Source organism: Poecilia reticulata, linkage group LG14 (assembly GCF_000633615.1).
Source record: "Poecilia reticulata strain Guanapo linkage group LG14, Guppy_female_1.0+MT, whole genome shotgun sequence".
NCBI lineage: Eukaryota > Metazoa > Chordata > Actinopteri > Cyprinodontiformes > Poeciliidae > Poecilia > Poecilia reticulata.
The window spans coordinates 19768543-19786262 of record NC_024344.1 but is presented as its reverse complement, the minus strand read 5'-3'; the positions used below and the strand labels follow the sequence as shown (position 1 = coordinate 19786262).

The 17720-nt window shown below is 41.8% G+C and overlaps 1 protein-coding gene across 1 annotated transcript; it reads left to right on the top strand.

Moving 5' to 3' along the window:
- The first annotated feature begins 4323 nt into the window (after nt 1–4323).
- exoc3l2a (exocyst complex component 3-like 2a) lies at nt 4324–16374 on the top strand. The gene is made up of 13 exons (XM_008428345.1): nt 4324–4489; nt 6486–7055; nt 7572–7786; nt 8187–8937; nt 9034–9148; nt 9225–9335; nt 9429–9529; nt 10295–10405; nt 10494–10629; nt 11641–11763; nt 11894–12049; nt 13025–13146; nt 15261–16374. Exons 2-13 carry the CDS (start codon nt 6511–6513, stop codon nt 15568–15570), a joined length of 2796 nt encoding a protein of 931 aa, XP_008426567.1. The 5' UTR covers nt 4324–4489; nt 6486–6510; the 3' UTR covers nt 15571–16374.
- Nucleotides 16375–17720: the final 1346 nt, after the last annotated feature.

The window sequence follows — 17720 nt, the reverse complement described above, 5'->3', positions numbered from 1 at the left end:
GCATCTCAAACCCGCTTCTTTAAGGTATTTATACTAGAAATTAGGAAAATAGCGCCCCCTTCACTTCCGGAGTGCAATGGTCCCATTTCCATATAAGGTATGAGGCTGACAGTGGTCCGTCCCCGCCCCTTTCTGCATGCTGCAGCGAGGACCTTCTCGAGGAGAGGGGAAAGAGAGACAGAGACTGCAGCGGCAGCTTGTCGTTTGGTCTGTTACCCAGAAAGCAATTGGGCACAATATCGTAACACCAACACCGTGAGTGAAACAATGACTGGGGCAGACTACTATATAAAGTACTCGGGGACCTCTTCTTTACAAATCGGTAACCCAAACTGAAACGTCTATTCTATGCGCCTTATATATGAAAAAAAGTTTTGAAATAGGCCATTCATTGAAGATGCTCCTTATAGTGCGGTAAATACTGTATTTTTTTAGGCGCATCCTTTGCTACAAATGATCAACCGTTCACAGAGAAAAGCTACGCTGTGGCTTTTTAAGCAAGAAAATGTTCATTTCCTTATTCAGAAAAGGAAATTAACATTTGCTCATTTGCATCTGGTAATGTATTTCTAATATTGCGTAAAAAATGCATAAGTGGTTAAATGGAAAATCTGCAGAATGTTCCAATTTTTAAAACCCGATTAATCAATTCATCGTCAGAATAATTTATAAGAATAATTGTGAAAATATTGTTGAATGAGAGAAAATAGCAGGAAGTCTGGGATCATTCCTGACTGGTTTGGTGCTGCTGCAACACTACAGACTTTAATGCCTCTTCCTATCAGAAGCCGCCTTTCTTCATAAATTTACTCTTACATTTCCACGCGGGTTGACTTTTACTCACCATATGCTTCAGCGTCTCTCTGCTGCTGTCTCTGGTTCTGCCCTGTTCCTTCCTTGGACCAGAAACACCCAACAAAAACTGTGGTTCTGGAGATTTTCTGAGCCAGTTATCCAACCTTTACAATTTGGTCCAGGTCAAGCCTTGATTTAAACAAACTCAGTGTTTCAGCCGTTGCGCAGTTTCCTGGAAGTTTGTTCCAGATTTGTGGTGCATAGAAGCTGCATGCTGCTTCTCCATGTTTGGTTCTGGGGATGCAGAACCAGAACCAGAAACAAACACCAAAATGCTGTTTTGTTTTTTAATCATTAAAACACTTGTATTATTTTGCAGATACCTAACTGATCATGAAGTGAAACAACACGTTCAGGTTTTCCATTCAGTAATCAGAAAATGAGACAAACTTAATGAAAAACATTGCATATTCACAGCTTTGTCAAAGTATTTCCTCCCCTACAGATTTTTCTGTTTTTTTTATTTTTCACTTTGACTTCTTTGATGTTTCAGAACATCAAAAACAATCTTAATATCAGACAAAGACAACCAGATTACAAAAGGTAACCACAAAATGCAGTTTAAATTTTTATGGGACAAAAAAATCTATCCAAAGAAATCTGGTACTAGAAGTCATCACCCCTTAACCCTAACCATGTTTGTACAGCAGTGGTTTTTAACTCTCCCAGTAAGCTGGTTAAGTTCTTATCAGATCAAGAACGCCTGCTCTCTAACAGCAGGTGAGTGCTACACCACTTTGAATGTGGTTCTGCATTCTTTTAGGTTCTCTTGGAAGAGTTGTTGATGAGCTCTGGGAGTAATTTTGGATGTTCTGTGGATTACTTATTACTTATTGACATAAAGATTTGGGAAGCTTTCTGCAGATTCGGTCAGGCTGTCTTGGTTTGATATTAAAACTTGTTTTTGATGATCTGAAATGTTAAAGTATGACAAAAAAAAATTTCACCGACCTGTATCTACATGATGTGACGCTGGGAATGAAACCTTTGTGATCACTGAAACGTTGTAGCTTTTCAATGACGCATCTCTGCAGAGAACTGTTAAAAAGTCAACTTAATAAAATAATTTATGCAACTATTTGCTATTTGTTTTGCCTCATGTTTGCAAGGCCTCTGAAATGAGTTGAAGAAGGGAGCGCATGTTTCTGGGAGCGGTATTTCAGTTTAACTAAAGCGAGTTTTAATTGTATCACTACAGAAGTTAGTGCATTTATATATTTTTATTTCACAATATCTCTCCAGGTGTTGACATAACAGAGTTTGCTGCCGCGCGACAAACGAGATTAGAGACAACTCCGCAATAATCCCTGCAGCTTTCACTCGCATCAAAATGCATTTGCTTGATAAAATCATTTCTGAATCTGATTTAATTTAAAGCAAATCACTGGTTTCCTTCTGTGTGCTTTCTTTAAATAAAACGTTATGAAGTTAGGAAACAACATCTGGAGAAACTGATTAAAACAGCAGTCCATCCAGAGGATCCAGTGTGATACACTCATCATTGGCTTGGATGGTTACTTTGCTCAGGATCCACCAGCATTGATCAGATGATAAACAGAGAGGATGTTGGAACACCGGTTTTTATATCAGCATGGGCTGACAGGTGCAGACCAGGCCGAGTTCAACAAACGACACCTTCTGTATCGACTGACAGTTAAAGTGTGTTGTAATCAAAAACGGTAGAGAGATTAAGTGGCATCTTTTACGCTTGGCGGTATTATCACAGCATGGGGTTGTTTTGCTGCTAGTGTTATTGGTGCGTTGCATAAATTAAATGACAAAATGAAAAAGAACTGGAACCAGATTATTTAACTATACCTTTTAGAAACAGCTAGAAGGTTAAGACCTGAGAAAAACTGAATGATCCAACAGGACAATAAACCTAAATTGGAGCAAATAAATAAACAGATAAATAATAACATGAGATCAGTTTCCATTGCTAAAGATTTATCAAAGCTGTCAGACTGGATGGAAGTTAATTGGGAACATTACTTAATCTGTCCAGCAGAGAGCAGTGAAAACTTGATTTTTACTGTGAGTAATCACATTCAGAAGATGCTTAATGTGAAGCTACATGTATGTAGCTTACATATTTATATGCATATAGCTATATATCCAGTTCACACAGTGTATCCTTCTGTATAAACAAAAAAATAATTTTGATTCAACTTTACAGTAATTACACACATCAGTTAAGCATTTTGTATTACAAATCAAATAGAAATGAGTTGTTTAAAGAAAACAGGCTGTTGTTTAAACGCCTCCATTGTGTGTGAAGATGTGAGCCCTGTGGATGAGAGTGACAGAAGAAACCTCCAGGAAAACGCAGATGGACTGAGCCGAGCAAACTTTCATTAGAAAATGATACAGCATAAAGTTAATGGCCCTGTTAACTCAAAATGACGCAAGCATGTTAAGAGTAAACACGATAAAGCAGAAGAGACAATTTATTTTGAAACACTCAACAACCTACTACGACCTTATTGAACCTCTGAGACATTTAAATAACAAAAGGGTGAAAGGCTAAACTTATGCCATGTTGTAGGTTCGATTCCAGCTTCCTCCTGCCACATGTCGATGTGCCTCTGGGCAAGGCACTTAACCCCAAGTTGCCTACCGATCTGCGTATCGGTGTATAAATGTGTGAGCGTTTGTGAGTGTGAATGGGTGAATGTGACTCTAATGCAAAACGCTTTGAGTGGTCAAAATGACTGGAAAAGCGCTATATAAGTTCAGTCCATTTACCAATTAGTAATGTTAGTGTCAATAGGTTGTGTTAGTGGCTTATTTCACCCTAGCTAACCAGTAGCATCCTACGTAAGAACTTTACACAAGCTAGTGCTAGCTACTATATTCAAAATTCACAGTTTGACCAAACAGTTAATCATAAACTCAATAGACAGGCAACATTTTAGCTAGCATGGTATTTAATAACGATGTTTCGGCTTTACATAGGCTGTCCTGGCGCTATAAGCGCTTGTCATAACTCAACGTGAACACTGGGTGGCAGTAAACAGCCATACTGCTGCTGCTAGAAGCTGCTCAGTAAAGCCAGGACATCACAGCAGCAGCAGCAGAGTTGACTGTCATAAAAGTTCAAATCTTCCATCTAAATCTTCCGCTGGGGATTAATGAGCGGCTGTTGAGGTAGGAATGGAATTTCTTCTCAAGGCTGTTGTTTGCTTTCTTTGTTTTCTGCCCTCTAGAATACAGTTGTCACAAAAAGCACAAAACCCCATTTTAGAGAGATGAGCAAGTGGTATGTCCTGTCCCCCTCCACTGGACAGCTCGTGCAATTAGTGTAATTAGAAGTGTCCCTCGGGTGCGGGTGTATCTGTGTGTGCGTGTGGGGCGCAGGATGGGCTCAGTGGTGTAGGTGAGGGGGCGCGGCGGAGGTGGGGGTCTTTCCTCAGGAAAACATATCACCTTCCACCACAATAGAGAGCATCAGGAAGCCACAGGCAGCCCCATTGCTCTCTTGAGTCACCCAGCACTTTCAGACTCGCTCTTGCACTTATCAGTCTCTCTCACACACACTCACGCATGAACACACACCCCACAGCCTGGCAGCTCACAAGACCAGTACTCTCAAAGATGACACTGAACTGAAACGCAGCACAGGCACAGCGTTCAGGTAAGTCCCAGATGCTTTTCTCCTGACTCCACCGACACAACTGACTTTTCAATTAAGGTGTTACTCTGATGATGATCTGAATCGTTTATAATGCTGTTAGAAGTCTTTAAGTTACCTCGTTAATATATTCTAACACATCTCTAAATTGACATTCATCATGTTTTTGACAAAGACAAGAATGATAAAAATAGGTTAAAAAAAAACAACAACAAACAACTAAAATCACTTCCCTGGTTTGTGTCCTTGTGTTTTGTGTCCCTGTTAATGTTGTTTTTTTACTCTTCATGGACAATTTCTCTCCATAAAGAGTAAATTCAGCAAATGATTTTTCACTCAATAGTGGTCCTGATTCAGGTTTCTGTATTTTGAATCCTAAATTATGCACCTATTTGATCTTTATTGTACTACCTTAAAATGTTTTTCCAACCTTACTGAAAGTGATAGTCTGAACCTGGAAACCAATCTTCAGATGTGTAAAAATTATGCACACTGCATGTGGAAGGTAGCTTGATGGGCAGAATAAAATGAAAAATTTAAAACCAATCTGATTATCAAAAATATTTCAGTGGATTTACAATTCTTTTTTGTTAAGTTTATATTTTTACATGTGTAATCCTTTAGCCAAAATGTATTTTACAAAAAATTGACAAAACTACAGCTATTTAGTCAGAATAATTCTTATGGGACTTCCAGACTGAGTTAACAAAAAGTGTAAACGTAACAGCTCTGTGTTCATTCATAACACAGCTTTGTGCATAAAACTGTGTCTGTGTCAAGCTGTTAGTATTAGAGCTATGAATGCTTTCTTTATTGCTAGTAAAGACAAAAACAAGAAAGAAAGCAGCAAACAATAGGATACAGTAGATGCGCATAGCAGCATGTTTGTGTAAGTGAAGGTTTGCAAACAATCAGATGACTCCTTATGAAAAGTAGCATTAATTGTTAGAAAATATTAGATACATTGAAACTGAACCCCATTTATAAAGTACAGTTGAAGGGATAATATTTGGTAGTAATAATTTGCATTTTACATTTTGTATTTCTAAAGATTTGGGATGGTGTGTGCACGTGTTGGAGTCCAAAGTCACAAAGTTACAGAAAATATAGAATTATTTGTCATCAACCTGTGACTCTAATTGCATTGGTGGTTAACCACTGAGTCTAGTAGTTTATGATTAGCAATATTCATTCAGGGAAAACATGCAAACCCTTTGAGTTTGCATGTTTTCCCTGAATCTTTGTGGATTTCCCGCCGCTGCTCCGGCTTCCTCATGCATTCCAAAGACATGCATGTTTTTATAGGTGGTCCTAAAATGGCAGAGGGTATGAGGAAGAGTGTGCATTGTTGTTTGTGTCCATGGTGGACCTGCACAATTCTCACCCAGTCCAACTCTGGACAAGCAGCTAGGAAGCATAAAGTAGGCACAGGAAGTGTACTTTACCGATGGAATGAAAAAGTCTTTACATTTTTTTTTTGCCTTAAAAATCATGCTCTCTTTGAGGACAACAGGAAAACACATTATTGAGTTTCTGCAGAGAATGATTATTTTACTTTTTCACAAAAACATTCACATTTTATTAATCATCCAAAAGCAAATGCAGTAACAGGCCCGTCACTTTGGGTAAGTCGTCTTCTAGAACCTTCTTGTTGGTTGTTCTCCAAAAAGCTGCAGGTGGGCCAACACAAATATCTTCAAATAGTTTTGTCAGATAAGATGGCTATAATTTAGCTATGTTTCCTATTTCCTCTGTGAGGGGCATTACATAAGCACGCTGTAGTAGGAAGTTTTTGATTTCAGTTATATAAACTATTGTCTTGCGAAAGAATGTCCAAAAGCATCAAAAATTTGTTTGGATTTTACATCACAGTCAAAATAATAATAGTTAAAACAAACTAATGAATTGATTGAACTTTTTTTTTTTTACCTTCAACCCTGGATGTAGTTGTCGTGCGCCTGAACAACATGGCTTTCTCTAAAATGTTCTTGTTTTGCAGTTGTTTTTAAGGATTACCTACAATCATGCCTATTCTAAAAAAGCCCCCAGGAAGATCCAAGAGTTGTCACGAGTTCCCTAGAGCAAACGGTGAACTAATCCTGCCTCGGCTGGACTTGGACCTGAGGGACCTGAACGATCTCAACGAGCTGAAGGAGCTGAAGGACCTGAAAGACCTGAACAAGAACCTCAACCCCTTTGAGGATGTGGATTTGGACGAGGACGAGAAGAACGGGGGCGACATGGGCCTCTTCATGGGAGAGATCAGGGGGAACCTCCAGCTGAGGTCCTCCCGGGATGGAGAAGAGGAAGAGAACGAAGTGAACGCAGAGAAGCATGGGGCAGGGAACCCCAAAGCAAAGCCGCTCAGGGGGACTCTGGAGCGGATCTGTGGAGTGTCACCCCTCAAAACCCTTGGAAAACTGGGGAAGGGTCTTCGCATATCAGGACGACATGTGTGGGGGAGCAGCTTTCCCCACTACAACCATGGAGACTCAAATACACTTCCGGCAGAGAAGGAGAAGAAGAAAGGGCTGCGAAGAGGCTCGGAGGGGATTATGACCCTGCTTCGGTGAGGAAGGGGTGCTGAGGAGAGTGGGATGGGGAACAAACTACAAAACAAATATATTGTTTGAGTTGTGATTGTGTGACTCTACAACAATATGGCTTAATTTATTGGTACACACATACATTTGTCAGTCTGTTCAAAAAATGTTGGATAAGCTTGAAATAAGGCCAAGTACATTGGATTCCAATTAAAGTATTGTAAGAAACAAAAAAATTGAGAAACCGTCCAAATAATGTCTCAGCATCGTCTAGACCTGAAGCTTAGTTCAAAGGTGTTGTGTAATGTTGTCATGGTGGCTCTATAGTACCTCTTTTGTTTTCTCCTGACATGTTGTCTACTTGTGTGGCTCATTGAATTAGTCTATTTTTAACTGAGCTGGCTATTCTCTGCAGCAGCACACTTTAGCAGATGTGTGTAAATAAGTGGCATTCCAACCATAGCAACAAATACTGTTCTGCAATGCACTGAGCAGTCCTTCAGGAGGTTTTAATTTGTGTCGCTGCTGTGGATGCTCTGCAGTTTCACAGGTCGCCGTAAGGAGGAGCGTAGGGAAAGCCTGCCATGTGGGGACCTGAGCACAGAGTGCGAGGCAGAGGGATCCAGGCGACCCTCGTTTCTTCGGATCAGCTTGGGCAAACTCAAGAGGGAGTCCATGTCGGACAAGGCTTCCCAAGAGGCCGACGAGGAGGAGGCGGAGGAGGAGCCGGTGATCAAAACCAGAGAGCCCCTGTCAGGTAAGAATCAAGGAAACAGCATCAGTTCAGCACTTCCTGTTCAAGGTTTATGTGTGTTTCCTGTGAGTCTAAGACAACGCTCTGATTAGGTTGAGAGGTCCCCAGATTCCCGAGTTGCTCACCAGTTGACTGTCAGATCAGGAAATGATTGCACTTCCTCCCACCCCACGTTCTTGTAAAAGCTTAACCAAGCCACCACTAACTTATTCCACAGGGAATGTTGCTTGAACAGAAGAATGTAGAGAATGAGCAGAGATAACCCAGTCCATAGCTCAGACACTTGCACAGATACTCAATAATCATGACTGCAGAAAAGTCTGCCCCCCGTTTTATCCGAATCCTCTTGCGTCTTGTCACTTTTGCTGATAAACTTAGCTTTCTATTTGTTGCATTCCAACAGTTCTGGAGATTCTACAGCTAGTCAACCACAGAGACCTTCTCTTGGCTGACACACACATTCTGGAGTTGGAACGAGAGTGTGAGCTCCTGTCTTTGCTGCCAGCCACAACTGCATCCAGCCCTACTTCTACTTTAGGTCCTGGCACACCACCTATTAGCCACCTTTTGTCATCTTCATCATTTGACGAGGCCCTCAGCTCGAACGCAACGCTAGACTCTAGCAGGAGGAAGGCGAAGGATGTGGAGCTCTTGTACGAAGCCTTGCAGAAGGAGATGTGGGACGTGGTGAGAGAGTCGCTCCGCCAGCCCAGTGCTGGCCCTAACCTTGGCCTAGTGGTGCTAGTGATCCAACAGGAGGAGCACGCCGACGCCACCTGGGTTCTGAGAGAGGAGTCCAGGACAGAGCGAGTGAGTCCCCACATCCAACCCAGCCAGCGCCCTCGGCGGCTGAAGACCAAGTGGAGGCAGGCAGTGGCAGAAGCTGCGGACTGGAGCCTGCCTCACCAGGTGGACACTCAGGCGGGCCAGCTGGCCTCGTATCTGGAGCGTCTGAGGAGCCGGATGGTGGATGACCTGGACGCGGCCAGGAGAAATGCCGTGTCCATTTACCCAGAGGAATTTGCAGCCTTTCAGGTGTATGTGGAAAGTTACCATCAAGCCGTTGCCAAACGTCTCCGGACCATCACCAGTGGGCCTCTGCAGATCACAGACGTCTACTCACTGCTAGACTGGTTTTACAACATCTACAACAGGTTGGTGACGACAGTATTTACAGGATGCATCAGTCTGATGAAGATATACCTAAGTTTCCATTATGCATCTTTTTGTTAATGTCTGTTTTCCCATAGGGATGTCTTAGGAATCGTTGGCACCAGTACAGCCATACACTACTCTGCACTGGAGCCTATTCTTCCTCAACAGACAGTGGACAGGCTGGAGGAAGACTGCATCAGTATAGTCAGGGTAAGAGGAAGATTTATTTATTTTTGATAGACATTCATATGAAAAGCTGTATTTTCACGGAAACTTTTCTTTTCAGGATAAAGTGACAACAGAGCTGATCCAGGTTCTGGATGATGAGGAGAGGCGATGGACCCAGACTCTACATATAGAGGAGTATCAGTCCAACCTGGCGCGCTCAGTGATCCAGGTACAGCATAGCATCTTGGTAGCTTTACCCGAAACGTCTTGCAATTTTCCGATTGAGAATGTAAATCCTTACCCTTATTTATGATATTTCCAGAGGCTGAAGGTGGATTTGGATAGATCCACGTCTGTGAGCCAGTTTCTAGGTGCAAGAGTTGCCCGCTGTTGTCTTATTGGGCTTGCTGACTTCCTCTACAAGTGAGTTCACATCAAACATGAAATTAGATTAGCTCATTTATACAGGATGATAAGCTTTATCGTAAGAATAGATTTTATAATTTGGGAACCAGGATTAACAATAAGATCACTTTAAAGCTATAAACAAAGCACAAACAGAACAATAATTCTAATTTTGGCTCACACTCAACATTAATGGGTTTGTTTTCATGATTTTAAGGAAACTACATTTTTATTCTGATGTTAGGAATAGAACAGACATTTACACCAATACGCCGTAACATACTGACCACTGTAAAGTGAATAACACTTTTTTTTATCTAATCATCATGACGCCTCTCAGTGGTTGGAATATATCAGGCAGCAAGTGAACATTGTGTCTTTGAAGTTGAGGTGTTGGAAGCAGGAAAAATGAGCAAACGGTTCTTGTGGGCTGTTCATTGTCTGCAGTGGTCACTTTCTATCAGAAGTAGTCTGAGGAAGTAATATCTGTGACCCGGTAACAGGGTCGCGAGGACAGTTCTCAACTGAGATTCGATTACAAGATCATTTGGTTAACCAAAACTCCCAACATGTAACCACGACACAAATGTAAAACATCTGCACATTGCTATTGGGTTTATTATTTCATGGGGAGTCCCACTGGGTTCAGAGCTCAGACAATTTCAACAATTTGTAAAATAGTTTAGATATGTCTATCCAAGGTTCTTGGCCGATCGTTGCTGCTTATAGCTTCTCTGGTTGACATTCATCCAGAAATTTCTCACAAACCTTACATGTTTCCAGCTTCCAGAGGAAGGTGGAGATGTTTCACAACACGCAGGCAGAGTTTGGAGACAGAGGGGACGGATACGTGTCCAAGACCATAGCGCTGGTCAACTGCTGCCCTCCCCTGAGGTACAACCGTAACCATAGTGACATGATTTACTTGACTACTGATGGGGAAGGTTTGCAGTAAATAACTTAAACGTACTGCTTGCTGCAGAAACTTTGTGGAGCGTTGCAGGCAGTGCGACCCACAGGGCAGCGAGGAGTCAGCGCAGAGAGCCAGCTCCTCCCTGGACAGAGTCGTCAGCCTGTCAGTGCGGGTTCTGACCAGCAGACTGTTTGAGCACATCAGGGTCAGCAGGAAAATTTATTCTCATTACTAACCATGTTAATATTCCAGCAGGATGTTCAGTTTCAGTAGCTAGCTTTGCGAATTTCATTACAAACCCTCAGAGATTACTTTTTTTTTTTAAAGATGACAAGTTCTAAAATAATGCAATTTTATTTTACAGTCATTTTCAGAAGAAAGTACTTCCTTTTTCAGTGCTGGATATAGAAAATGATCTGATCTACAGTGGGTTTGATTTGAAAAAATAAAAATAAATAAATAAATCTCACATGTAGAAACAGACACATCAGATTCCACACTGTCATTAATCTTTATAAAGGCCTGAAGTTGCAAGTGAAAATCTAAGTACTGTAGAGTCACTTTTATCAACAATTACTACATGTAGTCATGCTCTGTATGATTTCTGAGTCTTTCACATTGCTATATTTCCAACATAGCTCAGTTATTATTATTTTCTGTTATTTTGTTTTATGCGATTCTCTTAAGGTCCCTCACTATTTCAATTTTTTCTTCTTCAGCTGTTCTGTTGTAGAGTTGTTAGTGTGTTCAGGCTCGTGTCATGTTGATGAGCCACTTTGGGCCAAGCTTTAGCTTCCAGACAGAAATCTAAAACACAGTGCCTTTTATTCTCTGAGCATTTTTTAGTCTGATCTTGTTGTGAATGTAGTGAGAAGTCCACTTCTAGGAAGATTTGGAATTATATTAAATGTCTTTCAATGGTAAATAATGATTTCACAACAGTTAACACCAATCCAGACAAGTAGGAAGCGTGTAGTTTTTGATTTTTGCATGCTTGAAGCTCCTACATAAGTTGGTAGATATCAGATAATTTTCACGTTGTCCTGCCACATGCAGCCCTACAACAGAAAGAGGGCGTACTTTCTTTTTTTTCCCCTTGACTGTACATGTATGAGGTAGCTATAAAAAGCATCCAGAGAGCTGTGTGTGTGTATGTGTGTTGCAGAAATGTACCACACTGCACTTTGTTAATGTGTTTCTGATCTGTTGTTTACAGCCTTTCTTCGACAAACTGATGAAGAGGAAATGGCTGAACAACACCGAAGCCTTTGAAGCCATTGAAGCCAGCATTAAACAGCACTTCAAAAAGTTCAAAAGGATGGACCCTCCTCCGTATCAGGTAAAAAAAACCTTCACCGACCTTGTTGTAAGGTGGGAACAAATATTTTAAAGGTTTTTTTTTTTTTTTTTAAAGAATTAGTTGAATGGTGTACGCAGCAGATCATTGCTTACCTTTTCTAAACCGGCAGACACTGGTGGGTGAGGTGCACAGACGGGTCCTGGTTGAGTATGTCCGGGCCATTATGCGAGGACGGATCATTTGCACCTCCTCCAAGATGAGAAAGAGGATGGCTTTTCGACTGCAAGACGAGGCCAAGCAGCTGAAAGGCCTCTTTAGAGATCTGGTAAGTTTGATGTGCACGCGCAAAATGACACGTGTTAGATGTGGAAGAAACACTTTAGGCACGGGAAAGCATCCACGACCGGCGTAAAGTTTACATCTTTAGAGACGAGAAATGTTGAGGTATTCCGGGTGGGGGGGATTCTTAAAAACTAAACAACAAGCTGGCGAGGGAGAAGGGTGACGGTGAGTGGAGACTGACCTCTGAACTGAGTGGAGACTGACCTCTGAACTCTGAACCAGGTCGGGAAAAAGTCAGACAGTGTTTACACAAGAAAAGAACATGTCTCGGTGATGGCAGCCCTGAAAAATGGCTGCCTTCACAAAGATGGAGATGGATGAGTCGGGCTTACGTTAGCACTTGTCAAAGGAGGGAAGAGAGAGTACAACGACTGGGCTTGACGCAGTGGCATTTGCCCCCGTTTTGGGTGCGGGTTCAAACAAGTGTCCATCACCTCGGCTGACAACAGGAAGTTGCTGTGTTTGGAAGGAACTTCCTGTTCCTGTCAGCTGGCCGGCTTTGATGTGCCTCTGGCTTGGCCTTGATGGCCTTGCTGGGCAAGGAGTGGGATGGAGTCTCTGTGGAGACTGGGAACATTTGGGCAGGGACAGGGGAAGAGGATGACTTTTTAATGGTTGTCTAAAAGGGATGCTGTTATTTTTTACTGAATGCCGAAGTAAGGAATTAATCTCTCTTTTCCTGAGCGTTTGAGGGGAAAACAAAAACTCGGAAGACGGAGGTGGAGATCTGTTATTCACCAGTGAATTAAGTGTTTGACCTCTGGCCTTAGGAGGCGTTAATCTGTTTTTCCTCTGAAGTTGCTCTCTTTGGACTGCTTTCCATGCTTCCTCTGAAAAGGAAATGTTTAAGCCGAAGAAGCATTGCGAAAACATGATTCAAATTTAGTCAAAAAACAAAAACAAAAAATGAGCTGATCGCTTTAATGAGTTTGTAAAGATGCACTTTTCTGTGCTCCAGGAGTCAAATGCGTCCTGGTTGGACAGCACCATCTCCCACCTCGCTGACATCATCCTCCTGGAAGACACTCCCTCCATCCAGATGGAGGTGGCTGTCCTGGTGAAGGAGTTCCCCGATATAAGGTGAGGTCACAACCCGGATTTGAACTCCCTTTATTATTTCGTGCTTAAAAAACACACTCTCACCGTGGCTTTGCTGACACTAAAACTACAAAAGCAAAACATGTATGATTTCTTTTTGTTCTCCTTTGGATCAAAACAATGGATCAAAACAAGGAAAAGCGCTGTGGAAACTTTTCTATATTAACACAAACTATTTTCGGCGATCAGCAAGGGTCTGGTTTAAAAATGGATGAGACAAGAGAGCCCCCCCCCCAGGGGCTCGGGAGAAGTCCCCGCTTGTTTGCACAGATTATGACTCAGGTGACCGTTGGCAACCTCTATCAGCATGTGACATACAAGTCTCCGAGGAATAGACAGGAAGCTGCTGCCGAGTACTTCCTGTTCCTGCCACCCAGCAGGAGACAGACTGGTGCCACAATTAGAATTAAAAAAAGAAGGAGGTGTGGAAGAGGATAAGACATGGCACTTCAGACATAAACTCCTCATTCAGCCGTCACTTCCTTCTGTGTTTATTATAAACTACCACATAGCAGAACTCTGATACATCAAAGAGGCCAGACGTTCCTTTGGTATTGTGTGCTTCATCCTACTTGGACCACTGTCCAATCAGCTGGCATAACCCTGGTTGGATATTTTTGCAGTTCATTCAGACTGGTTGCTTCCCTGGCAGTGACCCAGCTGTTAACCATAGTCTGCATGGGTTTTTTTTATTAGAGTAGTGTTCAAAGCCATTGCAAAAGCTTAATGTTTAGATTGATTTTAGAATAAGTTTGGATGTGGGTTTGGGATTGTTGTCCTGTTGTAACACCAAGCTGTTGCTACATTTCAACCAGCTGTTGATTTGAAGTGAAGATGACCTTAGAGGTAGTCATCCTTTTTCATCCACTCTAGGAGTCTATTATCTAGCTATGGTGGGTCTACAAATATTGTTCTTGACCTTGTGGACAAAAAAACTCAATCACTGCCTTGTTTGATCGCCAAACTTTTCACTAAAAACTATACAATTTGTATTTTTGTGGAAGCAAGACATTTCCATCAAACTTGATGGTGTTGATTTTGGAGCAGCAGCTTCTTACTTGGTCCATGGCATTGTAAAACCTGGGTCTCCTGGGTAAGTTCACTCCAGTTGACTTGATCTATGGTGGTTCCTGGATTGCTCTAGGACATCCTGCTCAATTGCATAACACCTGAGCGTGATAGGTAGGGCCAGATGGTTGAAATTAGGAGTTGCACCAACTAGTCACCTTGTCAATTCTTTACTCAACAGGGTAAAGAATTTACGTAGCAAATTGCGTAGCAAGTCGTCTAGTTGCAATCATGTGACAAGACTGATTCTTCCAAGAAGATGAAAGATGAGGGACTAGGTGAATTTGTCAGGCAGTTTGAATTGTAAAAAAAAAAAAAGTAATTTACCAAAGGTACTGCAAACTCTGGCAAAAGCTACCGGAATAGGGGTATAGAAGCTGTAGACTGCGGCAGTCCTGATTTTGACTCCCATTTTTGATCCCCTTGTCGCATGTCTTCTTTCTGCACTTTTCCTGTCAGATTACTGTCAAATAAATAGGACTAGTGCCAAAAAAATTCTTAAAAAAAAAAAAAAAGACTAACTAAATAATGTGCGGTGCGATATCAGGCTCTTTTTCATCCAACTGATCAGCATCACCTTCTTGACAGTGTTGACAACACTGGTGTTCCAACAGCAAAAAGTTCCTAAGCTTGCTTCCGAGCAGGAAAAGCATAATGACAAGCTTCTGAAATGACTCTAAGCTCAATTTTGGAAAAAACTGACAGGCGACAATGCTAAAAAGCACAGGAGACAATCATTGTTGGTTTACTGGAATCCACCATCCTTTTCCCATCCAAATACATTATCAAAGTCCAAAATAAACATGACATTAATGGTAATAATGAAAGTTCCTGACCGTAACTGAATGAGTCCAAATTAAATGTGGCATGTTTTCCTGGTGCTTCTTCCCAGAAACAGATGCCTTGAGTCAGGGAGCTTTGACTGTTACTCACACTTATGATAGTCATTGACGACACCAGACAATGATGGTTTCACACTAACGTCAGCCTGCTGGCTAACTTCCTCAATGCCTCTTTCCGCCTGACAGGAAGAAGCACGTCTCCACCCTGCTGAATGTGCGAGGGATGACACGGCAGGCGGAGCGGCAGGAGATCCTTAACGTTGTCAAAGACTTTGAATGCAGCAGCGCCCTCATCTCGCGGGAACGTGCTCTCTTTGCCGACATCCCCATCACGTCGGAGGTGCACTGCATCAGCCTGGGTCTCCTGCGTCTTGCCATGACTGTGTCCAACTGGTTCTCGGAGCACCGGCCACGGCGCAGGACAAGCGCCCGGCACGCCACGCCTCAAGCAGCTGAGGTGGAGGAAAACGCAAGCAAGCTTCACAGAGAAGAGTAGGAGCTTGATGACATGTACATGCACCTTTGATACCAAACAGTGTTACCAGTCTCCTAAAGAAAACTTGACCTCAGGTACTGCTGGTATTGTACATGCTCGCTGACACATCTCCACATCTCCATCTTCACCTTAGAAAATCTGAAAGAGATTTTAGTGTTTGTGAAATCACCGTGTTTTATGTTCTTGGTGTTGATCTTTACATATAGAGAAGAAGACAAAGAAAAACAATCTGTGTTGTACTTTTTTTGTTGCTTTTTATTCCTCTGTAACTCTGGAAAATTCATTAGAATATATCGTACAGTATAACGTACATATTGCAGTGTATTAACCTAGTCATATTCAGATATCTACAAGTCACCATCATCTGCTATATAATGGGACCTAAATTCACTCTGCATAATGCAGCTAAACTGTAGAGTTCTCTTCTGTGACGTAAAGTATTAAGATTCCTGGACGGATGGGCTGGCCCCCACAGAGCCCTGATCTCTGCATCACAGAGACACTCTGAGCTTTCTCGAGATGAAGCTTGCAAGTGTAGTGGTAGGTGTGTGTAAGTGGACCAAGAAGACTGTGCCGTTTCAAAGGTTTTTTTTCCCTCCCCCCTTTATGGCACTTTTCTGGAACGTAATAGAACTAAAAACGGTTATTTGCTTTAATTTGGAGAGAATGCTCTCTTTAACTTGGAGGATTGATTTTGTTGTTGTAAAGCAAGATGGTGTGAAAATGTGTTGAACTCTGACTGTGAATGAAATGGATTAATTTCTGGAAACATAATAAAGGCCCATTGACTGGGCAGAATAAACACGTCTGGGTTGTTTTTGGTTCAAATACACCTGTCGCAGTTACCGTCGGAAAGTATTCACACCCCTCCTCTTTTTCCACAATTTGCCAGACTTATTCAGATCTCGACTTTTAAGGATAGTTTTAAACAATTTACACAAAACAGCTCACAATGACATGAATAAAACAAGTTTTCTAAATGTTAGAAAATGCAAATATTTACAAATAAAGGGGACAGTGGGCTAAAATCCATGAATACTTGAGATCCCCTCTAAAAATGCCAATTTTTATAATTCAAACACTGAAATACCTTAATAATGCTGTGGTAAACACAGTGGAAACTGTCTCAGCACTTCCACAGAAACTAACATCTAGTCTCTGTTATCTCTGCTCTTGCAGATGCAGCCAATCGGAACCAAGGGGGGGGGAGGGTGTGTGGGGGGGAATGGCGGTCCTGGATTGATTGCTTTGAAAATGCCAAGAGCAAGTCACTTTCTTTTGAATATTTCAGACATGGTCAATGAAATAATCTGTGATTAGGTAGATGTTCTATGGATAATTATAGAGATATGATCCACATAAATTTAGAACAATATGCGAACGCTGAATCACAAAAAAGGCAGGGGTCCACTGTAAAAACATAAATATATCAATTGTTTAAGGTTTTATTGAGATAGTTTTGACCCTGTTTAGAGTCAAAACCCAGGTCTCTCTATAGGCTTTTGTATATCTGCATCTTGGTTCTTTCTTGAAGAGTCCCTCTCTCCCCTTCATGCAGTCGTTTCAATTGGTTCCAACTGCAAAGAAGCATCTCCTGAACACTAGGCTGCCATTACAATGCTTGACAATATGGACAGTGTCAACCAGGTAAAAAGTCTTGGCTGATTTTCTCAAGATATGCCACTCAGATTTTAAGCCATCACATAAGAAAATTTTGTTTCTATTGGTTTGACCAGCAAAACTTCAAACCCATCACATTTTCCCATTGACATTAGGCTACTCTATCATAAAGGCTGGATTGTGGGAGTGCTTTAACTATGGTTGGCATTTTGAAAGGTTCTCCTGTTTCCAGAAGATAACAGTACAGCTGTCCTTCAATCACTGCTGGGTTCTTGTTCGCCAAGGATCTTGAACTGGGATTGATTGCTTTGGTTGAACAAGATGATTTGGGCAGGGTCATCATTCCTCCATCTCTTTCAGTACATCTCGTAATGTTTGTTGGATGCTGGCAAATGTATTTATATTTGGTAACTTTCCATCGCATTACTTGCCATAATCCGGTGATGGAAGTGGGGGTCCATGACCTCAGTTTTATTCCGACTTCCTCACACAGTGCATGTTAGGTTAATTAGTCACACAAAATTGTCACT

Coding starts and splice junctions, on each gene's coding strand:
- exoc3l2a (XM_008428345.1), top strand. CDS start 6,511: ATGCCTATTCTAAAAAAGCCCCCAGGAAGATCCAAGAGTTGTCACGAG. Junction 9,530..10,294: donor CTTGCTGACTTCCTCTACAA/GTGAGTTCACAT, acceptor ACATGTTTCCAG/CTTCCAGAGGAAGGTGGAGA. Junction 13,147..15,260: donor AAGGAGTTCCCCGATATAAG/GTGAGGTCACAA, acceptor TCCGCCTGACAG/GAAGAAGCACGTCTCCACCC.